Source organism: Rutilus rutilus (genome assembly GCF_951802725.1).
Source record: "Rutilus rutilus genome assembly, chromosome: 14".
Classification (NCBI taxonomy): domain Eukaryota; kingdom Metazoa; phylum Chordata; class Actinopteri; order Cypriniformes; family Leuciscidae; genus Rutilus; species Rutilus rutilus.
This window is the reverse complement of record NC_140219.1, coordinates 18,478,139-18,493,974: the sequence shown is the minus strand read 5'-3', so window position 1 is coordinate 18,493,974 and position 15,836 is coordinate 18,478,139. Positions and strand designations below refer to the sequence as shown.

At 38.3% G+C, this 15,836-nt stretch overlaps 1 protein-coding gene across 1 annotated transcript; it reads right to left on the bottom strand.

Annotated features, from left to right (window-relative positions):
- Positions 1-9,702: 9,702 nt before the first annotated feature.
- LOC311304163 (P2Y purinoceptor 4) lies at positions 9,703-12,930 on the bottom strand. Its single transcript, XM_084431031.1, has 2 exons — positions 12,769-12,930; positions 9,703-12,212 (listed from the first exon to the last, which is right to left on the bottom strand). Exon 2 carries the CDS (start codon positions 12,208-12,210, stop codon positions 11,116-11,118), a length of 1,095 nt encoding a protein of 364 aa, XP_084287157.1. The 5' UTR covers positions 12,211-12,212; positions 12,769-12,930; the 3' UTR covers positions 9,703-11,115.
- Positions 12,931-15,836: the final 2,906 nt, after the last annotated feature.

Genomic DNA, 15,836 nt, shown 5'->3' with positions numbered 1-15,836 from the left:
ACACTGTCCATAATATTTAATAATTGCTAATCCTGAAAAATTACATCATAGCTTTAGTCCACTAACATTTTTATACTTATTAGACTCATTACTTTGGTTGCTCTGCTTTGACCTGGCAGGGAGGAAAGTCCTGATGGACCAAGTTATTTTGTAATCTGAACACTACTTAAAATGACCCATTTAAAGGGTCCTTCAAGAGCAAATGTGCATTACTTCCTCTATCTTTTTTTATCATGTATACTCGTTTGCCACTAATATGGCAGTCTGCCATCCTGCACACACACGCACTCTTTCTTCCGCTCTCTCGCTACTGCTGGGGTGAGAAGGGCGCAGTAGGGCTGACAGCTCAAAGCCCTGGAAACTGACATGTCAATGGCAGATACAAGCTGTTGCGGTTGCACTGGCGGGGACACGTCGCAGACACTAACTGCTTCCTCTTGGCGACTGCCTGACAAAGACATTCGACTACCTTTCAGAGGTACACACATCATGTGTAGACCACATGTGGCACAGACAGAGCACTGATCCATATCTTTAGTGGCTTGTGTCATCATTTATCAATAATACCGTTTTTTTTTTTTTTTTTTTGTCAAAATATGCCTGGAAACGTATTGGGCAAGAAATGAGATCGTAATCTCAACAGGTCCAATATGATAGCCTACATTTAATGTTTTTAAAATGTAACTAAAAAATGAATAACTTTTTGGAATCTAGAATCTTGTTGAATATTAGGAAGTTTGAAGTCTTTAATCTGAACACTCAATACTGATAATTAAATAGGGCAATGGTCATGAATATTCTTTAGGGAGTACTATCATCCAATGATTAATTCATGATGCAGAACGAGAACAACCGCTTTAACAAAAAATAACTCAACAGAATGACAGCCTATGACTTAATTTTACAACAGGAATATTCACAGATAAGTTAAGTGTATTTGTTTTAATAAAAAGTTTTTAAATCAAACCATTTTACTCTGTGTAGCCATTGGACTGAACTGAAATGCTAATAAAATCCAACAGCCCCCCCCCCCCCCCCCCACCCCACCTTACCCCTGAACAACCCCCCTCCCCCTCCCTCCCCCCTCCAAATGTACTCCAGCCCACAGCTGCAGTTTTCCAAAAAGACACTCACCGCTGCACAGTCGTTCTTCTCAATCCTTCTCTCTGCATTTAAGGTCCTGCATACAGTTCCACTGGAGAGAGCCGGGTAAGACTCTCAAACTATACCGCTTTGAGCCGAGACGAGAGAGAGAAGGGCAGGCGAGCTGCAGTCTTCCATTCCGTTCAGTGCTGAGCCAAGCCCTCCCTGCACTGGGCACCATCGCATTCAGCCAAGATTGCTTCATACAAAAGTTGACAATGCCCCAGTGAAAGCCATTGTTAATATTCAACATTTTTTAAATAGCTGAGCAGAATGGACAACATGGCAGACCACAAAACTTGGTAGGGAAACTGACCTGGAGCTCCTGAAAAGCACCACGGCGTATGACAGAGAAACGACTGAGAGAGTCTGAAATAAAACAAAACAGAATGTTATTGCTCAGGGTTGCTGCAGGACTGGGGCTTGTTACAGGGGTACAACTAAGTTTTAATCTAAAAAAATAATTGAACGATTAATCATTAAAAAAACACAACACAACATATCAACATAGTACCAATTCAAAGCAATGCAAACGTGTTCCTAACTTGCCGTATAAATGATGACCTTTCTGTGCTCATCCATTACAGCCTTTAATTGTTTTTCTGATCGTCTTGATGGCTCCTGACAGTAAATGGTGTTTTATTTCCATCTTTGTCAAAATGACAGGCACAGATTAATAAAGACATTTAACACAGCCCTCACAACCCATCTGTCAATATGCAACCTGGGGCAATAGAAGGCTTGCATAAGAGGGAATTCTCACACTGAAAAAAATCAAATCAAAAATATCAAGTGACCGATAACATCTACATTTTTCAATTGGCCCAAGTGAAATTCTTGTTGCAATAGTCTGTTAACATTGGCTCAATGAGAAATAATACGTCAGACTAATTGAAAAATGTAGATGTTATCGGTCACTTGAAATTTTTGACTTGGGGATGTAATTTTGTTTTACAGTGATAGATTAATTTGACTGCATAATTATGTATATGTAAGGTAAAGAATTTCTGTTCTATTTTTGTTGTCTATGCAAAGAGACATCATTCATTTCATTAAGAAAAGATAAAAAAATCCCACTACTACCATGACCCCACCCTTATCCCCATCTAAGGGCCATCAACGCATTCACACCCTACTGACCACAGGTGGCTGTTAAGCATATAATTACCATACATGCCACAGGGGGCAGTTTTGTTTCACTACGATTACATTGTTACACAATATAAAAATAGAGAATTTAACTGCTGCCACTTACATTGCACATTTGTTTTCCAGTAATTATGCTATAATCAAGTAAGTTCATTTGGACTGCTGTGAGGTGTGCTCCGCATCCAGTCTGTGTGATTTCCAAGGGTTTAAAGTATGGGATTAGTCACCTGGAAAACTGGCCATCTGAGCGGGAGGAGGCCACTAGAATTGCATAATTATATTGATCAGGGGCAAATTACAGCCTTGACAGCAGAGGCCGGCCCAGTCTGATCTTACAGGGGTGTAGGGGAAGGACAGCAAGCTGCAGGGAGAAAGAGAGATCTTCCTGGAAATATACGTCAGTGGCACTCATCTCAAACCATTAACTGCCATCAAAGAGCTTATTTTACTCTGCACATTACACCCAATCCTACTCGTACAACCCCCTCCACACTGCGCTGGATGGAGAAGCCTGGTGGGAAAACGACATTCAATCTGCTGGCTGCCCCATTCAGGCCAAATTGTCAAATGATGGCTTTCTGCCTCTAAAGTTTCAGGAAGCGAAAGGTGGCAGCGGCCCTGGGCTGAGCCCGAGGACTAAAAGAAGTTGAAGGAGGAATAGGGAAGGAGAATAAAATCCCTCAAACTCATCCCCAGCATTCCTACTCTGTGCACTACATATCAAATATACATATAAATATTATTAATTATTAATTCATAAATACATTTTAAAAAAATGGGGGGTTGGTTATTTTGCAACTAACCATGTCTTGTAATAAAAAGGGTCAAATTAGTTGATATTTTAGGAGACTTATTGACCTGGAAACAGTCATGAGGGTCTGCAGGGGTCATTGTCACTGTGATATTTCCTGTATCATGACGTTTTGTCCCCTGTATGTTGGTCGGACCACTTGAATTTGATTTTGTAGACAAAAAGTTTTCAAATATTAAATAGTAAATAAATAAATAAAAGATCATGCCAAAATAGATCTTTAAGAATAAACAGAATAAAGAATAAATCAGGGTGTTACAACTATCAGAAAACAAAACAAAAATGTTACATATACATGTATATATATATACTGTATATATACATATATACATGTACACATGTACACATGTACACACACACACCGGTATATCATTTTTGTTTTGTTTTCTAATAGTTGTAACACCCTGATATAAAAAATAATAATTAAAGATCAAAATACTGAAATTAAAATCATAGAACAGGTGTATTTGAATTGTAGCTATAAATGGCTTTTTATTATATTTTCAAATAAATTAATAGATAAGACCAAAAAAAATAAGAGTCACTGACCCAATTACATTCGTTGCATAGTTTTAGAACATAGAAGCAAATGATGACAAATCCAGAAACGATCCTTAATGGTTATATTATCTTCACGCCACTGAAAGAAAAGGCAGCCGTTTTAGTCAACAGACCATATATGCAACCATATGAAACCATATATGCAACCATATGAAACCGCTGAAATACGGCACTGAGCAGAAATGTGCATACAAACACAAGCAAACATGTGCAATACAAAAAACTCTTTATGGCCAAGGCATACAGCGAATATGCAGAAATATTGTACTCAACATAACCCCCCCTTCCCACCCCACACCCGGAAAGAAGGGGTGCTCTCTGTGCTAATTAAGTGCTAATGGTTGTGGCCCTGCAGAGAATACTAATTAGGATTTCTATTCTCCTTTTGGGAGAGCATGTACTTCAACACAGCCTAATGAGGGGAGGCAGGTATGTGTGTGCTGTGTGCTGGGTTAATGGGGGGTCCACTCTCAGGTCTCAGGGCTGTGGGCTGAAGAGGGGGGCGTTTCCTGTGTCTTGGCCTCTCTGACATAGAACCACACACACAATGAGGACTGAAGTCCAGTGAAAGAAAGAAACTCCAAGATTTCTGATATATTTACACTCCAAAATATTCTCTAATTCGCTTTGCGATCTCTCTCGCTCTCTCTCCATCCATCCATGACTTCATCTATCCCTTTCAAATATAACCATCACATCTTAAGGGATAGTTACCCAAAAATTACAATTAATTTACTCATCCTCAACTTGTATTACTTTCTTTCTTCTGTGGAGCACAAAAGAAGATATTTTGTAGAATATTTTGACTGTTTTTGTCCATACAATTGAAGTTAGTAAAGGGGCTAAAATGACACTAGACCCTACTGACTTCTGTTGTAATGGCAACATATGTTTTTAGGGTGAACAATCCCTTTAAAGCCTTAAGCTGACCTGGGGACGGTTGCATAAACGTAGCCCTTATGTTAAGCCCTTTTGTGTCTTAACTACTAATATGACCAAGTAGGGGCAATCAGTCTAACTTTCTAGTATCAAATTAGATCAATCTACATTTTTATATAACTGACTTGAAACAGTTATGAACAGTCTTAAAAAAATTGTGATGACTAAGTTGTAAGACTAGTCTTAGCTGTTTCCTAAATCTCATTTCCAATGACAAGGGGATCAAAATAAAAACATTACACTGATAAACATACAAACATGATTCGTCTTCATCTAGTCAGCAGTGAAAGCAAGTGCTGCAAAGGAATTGAACAAAGTTCAGAGAGTTTTGCTCTTTAAAGTCACTTTTTGAGAATCCTTCTCAGTGGGGATTAGTTAAATGAGGGAAGCAATATATTTTAAAATCTCAATACATTTTAACAAGGTACAGTTCCACCCTCTGCTCCTCTTGTGTGAAAGAATTAATGAATGTAAGCAATTCAATGACAACTTAACTCACTTCTCAAGGCATTCAGACTGAATAACTTGAGTTCTCAGAGAGCCATGAAAGCTGTCACCTAAAAACTGCTTGCCACTGAGAAAACGATTCCCGTCAGCCAAAACTTCCTGTTTATTTACAGGCAATGACTAGATAAAAAATAAATAAACATGCATTGTGCTGAGCTGAGAGACTGCGAAGAATCTGATGGCAATGTAGTGTAATTGGGAATATGAGAGGATGTGCATGCGCGTAAACACGCAGATTGGGGGTGGTACTGGAATTACCTGAGAGAGATAATGGCAATGCATTAGATTAACTCTCCTTCCTTAAATGCGACACATTTAAGTAATCTTGTCCCCCGAAAACATGTCAATGTCTGAAAGGCTGCCTCAGCGCTATCAGGACCCTCTGGTCCCCCACACTGATGCAGCTGGCAAAATGCTACCGTTGACTGTCAAAACGCGGCGGGAGATCTAGTTATAATATAATTGAATTTTCATATCAGAGGAGACCAGAGTTCTAGCAGACAATAGGAGTGCTGAGTCCTCTCTGATATTGGCACAGACCCTTTGCCACGCGCATGAAATCAGTATGTTAATGTTCCCCGGGTTTTCTTTTTTTAAGGGCACTTGTGCCTCCGCAATGTAATACCGATGTGGTTTCAAAAAATTGCAACTATTGATAAGTAGGCAGCTAGAAACCCTTAGACCACCCCCTCCTGTTACCTTTCCCCATCCAAGCAAGCAAGCAAGCTCCCAGACAGCATAGCACCCCCATCCCACACCCCTTTATTAAAATTGTAATTTATTTTTCTAAATCAGAATGACAGCTTGCTTTCTTTTCTCCGCAGCAGGCGGTGAATCAAGCCGCTTTAATTACTTTCGTAACTTTGCTGACCCCGGGACTGCGCGCCTTGTGCCGAGAAAATGGGCCGGCGACAAAGCTCTCCCACTGCCGCGGCTGCCTCTGTTAATTTAAAATGCAGGAATTTATCTAGCTCAGGATTTTCTATGATTTTGTTAACATTTCACCTCCTATCTTTTCCACATTCTCATTTGACCCTCTCGGACCGCGTCAGACCGTCTTACGCTAACAGCAAAAGCTTGGTGCAAACAGAAGCAGAAGTGAAGTTCATTCAAGGAGAGTGAGCAGACTTGCTGGTTGCTCTGATGTATACGTACTTGTGTGTGTGTCAATTAACGGACGCTTATCACTGTCCTCGGTAGTTTGTCGTGGCCCAGGTGGTTGCCCTCACAGCAGAAGAACAGATCTGGGCTGCTCAGCAGGAATCAACAATGCACTTGATCTCTCAGCAGCTTCTGACCAACAGAGGTCAGGGTCAACCTTCAGATGAGAAAGGATTCATTGAACTATACACATCAATGCACAAGTCACATCATCATTAGTTAAAAAGTGCTGGCTGTTCGTTTACTCAGAAATTTTTTCTTGTTCAAAAGTTTCTTGCCTTAAGCACGCTGAGCCTCCACATACATAAAAAAAAAAAAAACACAAGCCAGATATCTGGTCTCCCAAAACCTTCTCTGCATTAACTCTCCTGAGCTGTTTGTCTTATTAAAGGCTTTAATATGGTGTAATCCCTGCTATCAACCTCACCTCCTGACTGGCACCCCTCTGTTCCAGCCTGCCCAGCGACTGAGAAACAAGGCTAACCCGGTGGGCACGGCCGTGGGCCGACGGTCTAATAATTGAATGAATGATTATCTGTCTCATTAATAGACAATGATACAGAGTGCACGACCATATATCTGGAATATTAATGAGAAGCTGCAGGGGGCTTGATAAGAAGGAAATAGTGTGGCTGCTGTAATGGGGTTTAAAACAATTTGCCTACGTTGGGGTGGCCCAGCTGATTTGGGCAGTGTTAATCCCCAGTAACCCTTACACATAGCTCCCAGCTCTATGTGTGTGATCATCAGCCACATGCAGACGGGCCTCCAGCGCAGCCGTAAGCCTCCTGCATCCCTGCTGCACCGGAGCAGATTGATCAGTAACCCTCTGAAAGAATACGGGCAAAGATTTTATGAACAATTTATCACTCATTACAGAGCAGGCTTTTTTTTTCTTTTTTTTTATACAAAATACTGTGATTTCTTTAAAACACTTCCAAGATTTTATAGTGTTAAAATCATATTGATTTTTTCATGCACTTGTAAATTAATAAAGGTAAATATTTGAATAAGTACTTGTTTTATATTCTAAAAATCTTTTATTTCTGGAATCTTTTTATAAACCCTCATAGATAAAAGCATTCTACTGTTGTTGTTTTTTTCTTTCACATTTATCATTATGTAATAAAGCAGTTATATTAATATTATTTAGTAATACTATAGTAATATTATATATAGTGTATATATACAGTATATATCATCTCTTCCTGAATTAATAAGTACTTAGAAATCCAAAAAATGCATGATTCCTTTAGTTTTATTAGTGAGGACTTTGTGATAAACCACATTTATTTCACAAATCTCTGTCTGCCCCAATCGTTCATTACTCTATCTATCTGTATGCATGTATGCATGTATGCATGTATGTATGTATGTGTGTGTGTGTATATATATATATATATATATATATATATGTGGTTTCTATATATACATATATATATATATATATACATATGTGTGTGTGTGTGTGTGTGTGTGTGTGTGTGTGTGTGTGTATATATATATACATATATATATATATATATATATATATATATATATATATATATATATATATATATATATATGTATATATAGAAACCCCTTCATTCACTGCTTTGTCTCTGATGTCAATTTGGTAACAGGATTAAGAAAAGTTTCTAGTGGAAATTTTAATGTGGCCAAAATCTGAATAAAGAGGCAAATAAAAAATTTACACTGAAAGTCTGCTCAAACACCCATGTGAATCAATGTCTACCTACTACATTGGAAAGCAATATTTCCCTTTTTAGCATGCAATAATTGTTTAGGCTGGTGAAGTACCTTATTATAGGTTTGTCAGGGACAGAAAGCCCTGTTCCCATGGTGACTATGAAAGCCATTTGCCTCCTTTTCAGCTGGGTAATGAACTTCTTTCCTCTTTATGTCACTCTTCCTCTTCACTCTCAGCATCTCAGTCCTTGTCCACATCCTTGAAATCATTCGTTTTTCTCGAATGTGACAAACAACAGAGCAGAGAGACCGTGAAAGTAAAGTCATCATGCATCCCAAGTTGAACAGTTTCCTTATAAAAAGTACGGATCAGTAGGCAGAAACGGAATGTCTGTATGACTGGGAAGCACAACCATAACTCCTCAAGCATTAATGCTAACATGAACATTTTTGAAATTATTTGTCATGTTTTTGTTTAAATGTTGTTGACTGCATATATATTTTATATGTTGCTTATATATACAATAAAGCAACATATGTGGGAATGTAAAAAATAAAAGGCAATGAACTTTCATTTGATTTCATTTCATTTTCAGAGAGAAATGTGTATGTTGTTTTCACCATACCTTTTAGATAGACATGATTGGCTAAAAGTCATCTCTTCCTAAAAGAAACACAATGAACCGCAGGCCAGGATTTACAGGTTTATCATATATATATATATACACACACACACAATATACACACAATTTTCTGTATTGTTGTTTCATAGAAAATGAACATCTACTTTATTATTGTCATGCAGAACACAGAACATGCTTCTGTGACCAGAGAGATCATTTCTTTTTAGACTATGTAGCTCTCCTTTACCTCTGTGCACAGCACAAATAAGACACATAAAGGTTACTTATTGCAAGAACTGATGAGGAAAAATCATGCTTCTCCAGCAGTTATATATTTTTTTATTGTTCAATGTCTTTTATGAGTTGTGTATTGCAGTGCTCCCAACCCCATGTCCTTGGGCCCTGCAAAAGAATGAGAGGATGAAACAGTTGAGACAGAGAAGGGGGAAGGGGGAAGGGGATTAGGACTACTAGAGAGAAATGACTATTAGTCTTAGAATATCACCCATCCTCTTTAACAAAAACATATAACTACACTTCAGAGATATTTACTACAAAAAAGCAGGCTTAGCAGTTCAAAAACAAAACTTGCAATTGGCAACACTCAAACACTTGTTTGTTTGGATTTAATTGTATTTTTCACAGCGATTTACAATGGTTTAGAATTTCCCCCATTTTAAACAGAAACCAATAAGACTAAACTTAGGCCACAGTCATCATTCTTAGCAAATTTCCTTAATTATATACATGTATTGTGTACATTGGCTTTGGCTTATTTAATTTCATTTATTTCCGTATATTCAGGGATTGTAGTGCAAGAAAAGAAGGGGGAGATGAACTCTCCATGTCCTGTGCATATTAAACTATTCATGACCTCAACAACCCCACAACAAAAGCAGCAGCCAACAGGTCTATTTATCATAGTCAAAGTCATTGGACGGAGATCTTAAGGATATGAAGTTCATGCACGCACTCATTAAAAACAGCTCTGGGGACCTCTACTGACCAAAAGAAAAAGAAATGAAGCTTGTCCCTGAGAGCCCCAAAACCTACCTTCCACCATCACAATCTCAAAAAAACATGAATAAATAATGACAACATCAAAATGTTACAATAGATGTCCTTTTTAATTGTTCTAAGCATAAAATAGTAGTATTCACTTTTCAAATCAATTACAAATTTTGTTTTGTTTTGTTTTTTTATAGAAAAAACCCACAATCTTCTACTTTAAAGAATATATGGTTGGATATAAATGCAAAAGAAATTTGCATTTCAATACACTATAAAAAAAAAAAAAAAAAAAGTAAATCAGCCATTAATAACTTAAATCTTAAAGTGGGAACTGTTTTGCAGTATAAAAAAGCACACTGAAGACGACATAAATGATCAGCTTTACAACACATTTGTGGCATGTTCTAAATAAAATCGATTCTTTTATTTTTCCGCAAAAATGTAGTATAGTCTCTCCTTTTGATTTATTTTATTTGAGTCATTGTTTTGTTTAGTTTTTTGTATGAGAGAGGGGCATATAAAATGGACGGAATATGCAAGGAAAACTCAGTCACTTCAATGTAAATACAAAACACATTATGTAAATACAATTTGAAATGAAACAAATACCGTAACCAGATAAATGTCACAAAATATTTACAACACTAAACATGAAATAATCAAATGCACAAACTCACAAACATTCCCACAGAGGTTATATCCAGGAAGGGGTGGTACTCTCGCTACGCCAAAACGGATCTGATTTCTTCCATCTTTTTATTTTCTTCATTCAGCCCTGCTATGCAATTACTCACAAATACACACAAACACATGTACAACACAGCTGTAGATCTTCTCCACCAAAGGACAAAAACAGCTGTACGAGGAATGAAGCAGGCCAAGAGGGGATATCTGCACAACTGCAGCTTGACGTTCGTTCAGCCTCCCCCACAACCATTCACCTTTTCACTAAAAGTGCCTCAAAAGGCTTCCAACCTCTCGGGTTAATTCAAATAAATGACATTTTAACAGCACCTTTATTTCCTACCATAGGACCTTCAGACATAACAGAACACACAAAAGGCTTTGTGCTGGCATTTCTGTAGTAACAGTCAAAGGCCAGAGTCCATCTCTGGGGATATAGAGTGGGTTTTGTTTTCAGTGTTGACAGATCCCCAACACTGCCAAGCTCTGTCCTTGAACAACAGTGAGAAACTTCAACATTACAAGTAACCATAGGAGTGATTGGCCATCAGTGCTTTTATGAGTTGAAGTTTTCTCTGAACTACATTACCAGCAATCATACCGAATGGGAAAAACATTAGGAGTGCACAAAGGAAGCAAACCACATCCTTTCTCCAAAGAGATTCCTTCACTTTTATCTACGCTGTAGTGTTTACAATGAGACTGTTCTGAATTCTTCTGGGTATACGTGTGACTTAGCAGACATGGATTTTGACAGAACACATTCTACAATTTGAGGCAGTCTTTCAGAAAAGATTTTTTAAATTATTACCCAAAACGTCTGGGTATGTGGGTCTAGAGTCTCGACTCATTGCTGGCTTGGGCATCTGGGTTCTTAAAGGTCAGTCCGATGTTGTTTTCATGTACATACGCTGTAGAACGAGTGTTTGGAGTCTGCCTAGTGAAAACTCTTATAAGTTTAGAGCGGTAGAGATCCCCTGCCAGGAAGTAGAGGATGGGGTCCAAACAGCTGTTCATGCTGGCAAGAGGGCGAGTAATTTTGTAAGCAAAGTTGACGATATTAAGGGACTTGCAATCTGCGTCTAGAATACGGTAGGCGTAGTAGAGGGAACGAGTGATGTGGAAGGGTACAAAACAGATTGCAAACACAACCAGCACCAATATGATAAGTTTAATGGACTTCCTCCGGGATGAACTCTGATGACTTTGGGACAGGCCCTTTCTGGGTTGGCAAAGGGCCCGTGCCATTAAACAGTAGCAAACCATGATGACCAGAAATGGCAGAATAAACAGCAGCACCATTACCACAGAGTTATAGGTAACATAGTTGTGAAATTCATCTGGGCGGCTGGTGTCGTGACACAAAGTGTCATTGCCCCTCTGAGAAGTGGTGACGAAGATCAGCTTGGGCACCAAGCAGGCTATCACTGCCGTCCAGACAAAACCACAGACCATGTGGGCATGGCGTGGCTTCACCATAGTCAGAGTACGAATGGGATGACAGATTCCAAGGTAGCGGTGCACACTGATGCAAGTGAGAAAAAGGATGCTGCAGTACAAGTTGGCATAGAAAAGAAACCGCACAATCTTACAGAGGAAAACACCAAAAGGCCAATGGCTGCGGTTTGCATAGTAGTATATGAGCATAGGCAAGGAGAGCACGTAGAGTGCGTCCGACAGGGCGAGGTGGAACATATACACTGTACTGGGTTTCCAGGGCCTCATCTTAGTAATAAACATCCACAGAGCCACAGAGTTCAGTATCAGTCCCAGGAAACACACCAGTGAGTATGATACAGGTAGCAGAATATACTTGAACTCCTCATTGAAGAGACAGCTGAAATTCACTTCCTTGGAAGGCATCGGTATCAGTGTGGTGGAAGGAAGGGACAAATTCCCTGAGACACTTTTCCTTGAGAATGAATTCATTTCTGTTAAAAGAAAAGAAATATATATATATATATATATATATATATATATATATATATATATATATATATATATATATATATATATATATATTTAAAGCAATTTTAGAAACTTAGGAGATATTATAGCCTAGGTAAACACATGATAAAACAGATTTCATTGTAAAGCAATGTAAAACAGATTTCAAAGCAATGTTTCACACTGTCAAAACATAATGAACTACTTAAAAGTGTCAACAAAGAATAAACTCTTTTGTTCTCACAAGTGTCATTTTAACTCTCCTTCACGAGTTTAGGTCTAAAACAATAGTAAAACACCATACCCAAACAAAAAGAAAACTCACGAGTTTAGCACCGAAATAATATCTTGTAAAACTATCCCCAGTCTCAGACACATTAGCCTACACTCAATAATAAATTGCTAAACGAAATACAAAAACAAACAAACAAAAACTCTCTCACACAACTGTACACATAAGGCACATGATGGGTAAATCTTTCAGAAATACAGAGAGAGAAATAGGAGCACGCGGAACTGTTTCCACACACTAAAACTTACCGTTCACTCGGCTGAACAAGGTAAACGTCCCTTCACAGGTCAAAACACGAACGTATATAATTTGACGCTAATGGTTAAAAACCATTCAGCCTGTTTAAGAGATTTACGGATCCAGACTTATCGGATTGGGAGCGCTCGAGTTGATATGGTCCTGCTGGAGTTGGTGAGCGCGTGAGCTGAGGGGCGGGGAATCGGCGCCAAATTTAGTTTCTCCCTGCTACGCTTCGAGAGTCGAGACGAATCCACCAACGGTCAATTTTGACAGGTATTGCTTAATATCTCATCACCTTTCCTAAATACCACGAGAAAGCGACCACAATATTAAAAGAAGTTGGTTTAACTCCCTTTTTTCTAATTTCTGAGAGGTGAATCGCTTAAAACCACCTCAGTGGGATACAGCTCATACCTTCGCCTATCAGTTTATGCCATCTTTGCCCATCAAACAGACAGTAGTAATTTACAGTCGAAGCTCATCTCATGCACTTTAAACATGTTGGCTCTCATAAATGATACAGCCCAGTTTTTATGATAAAATCCTTGAAGGTAAATTATAGGACTTCAACCCAAAGCAAACATGGTGCTGTTGTCTTTCCGTTTTATACTAGCAACTCCAGACATTTGACACTCTTAATCTTTTAATTCCAGGATATTTTAGATGGTTTTATGATACTTCCTTTATTTGATTTCACTTTTAGCAAGCACCATGTGACTTAAATGAGCATTTGTGTGCACACATCCCTAAATAATGTAATACAATTGCAAAGAAGTGACAGTATTTTTCAGTCAGTATTTCTCATCTAGTAAAAGAAAAAAAATTGTGTTACTTGTTTCCCAAGCATTCTAGGGGAGTTTATGCATAGGCTATTTGTTTTGTAGATTACATTTTATATTTAGTAAAAAGTTAAAACACATTCCCATTTGACCAATGAGTGGTTGGTCAAGTGCAAGATTTTATCACAGAAGCTAATGCTCATTTGCCAGAACTGATTCTTTAGCAACATATAGGTCTACACTCAAAATAATCAGTAACACGCATATTTATATCAGACTACACAGATGTGATGGTAAATACTAAATAATATGATCTGTGTTTACTGTTTAGTTAGGACAGACTACCATGAACATTGAAGAGCAAATGTATGGAAAGCTAAAGGAACAGGGCAAAAGGTTACTGCAAGAGAGACCTTTATCTGCTAGTGATCAGTCAGAGTGCCATAACACTCTTTATGCTTTGCCTCTCTGAGTTAAAGTTCACACTGAATATTCACACAATGGCTTTATGATGTGGCTGCAGTAAACTGAGTAGTTTGTGATTGAATAATCTGTTAAATAGTTTTCAAATCAATTTGACATATATTAGGATGCGTTAGTAGCCTTGTAGCCTATATTGCTGACACCAAGGATGTTATAATAAATGAATAATAAAATACAATTTACGTTGTGCCATGCAATATATATATATTGCATGATATATCTTACGTATCTCACATGATATATCATATATTGCATGATATATACACTCATGAAGATCACACATATATCAGCTGTGTGAAAGCTGGGGAGATTAGTTTGTGGTGTTGGTACGGTAAGACCCACTTCCTTTGCAATGCTGACCTGAGGGAGTTACGAGAAAGTGCATAAATTGTACAGGAATTTGAGTGGGACAATGACTCAGTAATGTGATGTGAACTGGTCACCGGAAATACAGCTAGTTAAGATTCACTCTTCATCTCTGGCCTACATAATAATCGAATGACTGACAGAAGAAGGCAGGAAAGCGAGTGCAGAATACACACCTATTCTCCACCCACTTTCATTTGCGTCATGACAAAGCAGATAGATAGAAAGAGTCAAGATCAGCCACAAACCACCGGAAAGACAATTTTTTGAGAGAGTGGAAAGAAAGTAGTGTATATTTGTGATAAGCTAAGATGACGTAATGACCAGACTCACAGATGCATTCTCCAACAGAGAGCACACAAGGATGTGAACTCATGCTGAACTTTCTCCAGCTCTTTCTCTCTCTCCCTCTCTCTCTGTCTGTCTGTCTGTCTATCTATCTATCTATCTATCTATGACATGTCTCTGGACATTATAGGACATGTTTATGTCATTACAGACTATCCAAATTCATTGTTTTTAGGCCTGTTTACAACTGGACACTTCATGCATTTTTAATGATCACATAGCTATCTGATTCATCAAAACGATTCAATTTACACTTTATCACATAAATGTGTTTTCTCAAAACAGATATAAATCTGATCTTCAATTTCCGTGCTATAAGTTTACGTCACCGAAAGCAACAGTTATGAGCTGCATTTGATCATCAGCTAATTTCAAAATCAAAGACCGCAAGAGGAGAGAGCGCGACAGCACTGGTAAGATCATTTAGTTTCTCAATTTTTAATGAAGTTGATTGTGTGCTGAGGGTCTGCAACTTACTTTCAGTTTTATTTGTGATAGTTTGCGCGTTGGCTTGATGAAGAGACAGGCTAGGCCTACTCAGCTGCTCATCTGCAGAGTTGCTTGTTGCAGTAGCGCCATCATATCTGGCTGGCAATAACATGAATTATAGCCTATATAACACGCTCTCACACGTTTATTTTTTAGCATTGTTGAAGGAGTAAAATTTACATATGTGGTTTCAACAACCACATGCATTTAGGCTACGTTCAGACTGTCAGTCCAAATCCAATTTTTGTGCATATCCGATTGAAATCCGATCAGATAGCTAGAATGAACTGCAAAAAATCACATGAAATGGGAGCTACACCCATATGTGGTTTGAAATCCTATTCAAATCACATTTCTGGAAATCCGTTTAAGTCTGACCACTCTGATCGGATTTCTTGTGGTTTATTATTTCACGTAAACGTAAAACGTGAACGTCAGAAACATGTTGAAAGTCGCTGCCGAAACAAGGCTGTGTTGTTCCAAAGTTCCAGACGAGCAGAAAATTACAATATAATAGAGACATGTTTGTAAACTGACGGAGACGACAGCATGGAACAAAGCCGCAGAAAATTACAATTATAACAGACATGTTTTTAAACCGATGGAGACAA

What these genes read in the sequence shown, in the direction of transcription:
- LOC311304163 (XM_084431031.1), bottom strand. Translation starts at nt 12,210, where the DNA reads ATGAATTCATTCTCAAGGAAAAGTGTCTCAGGGAATTTGTCCCTTCCT.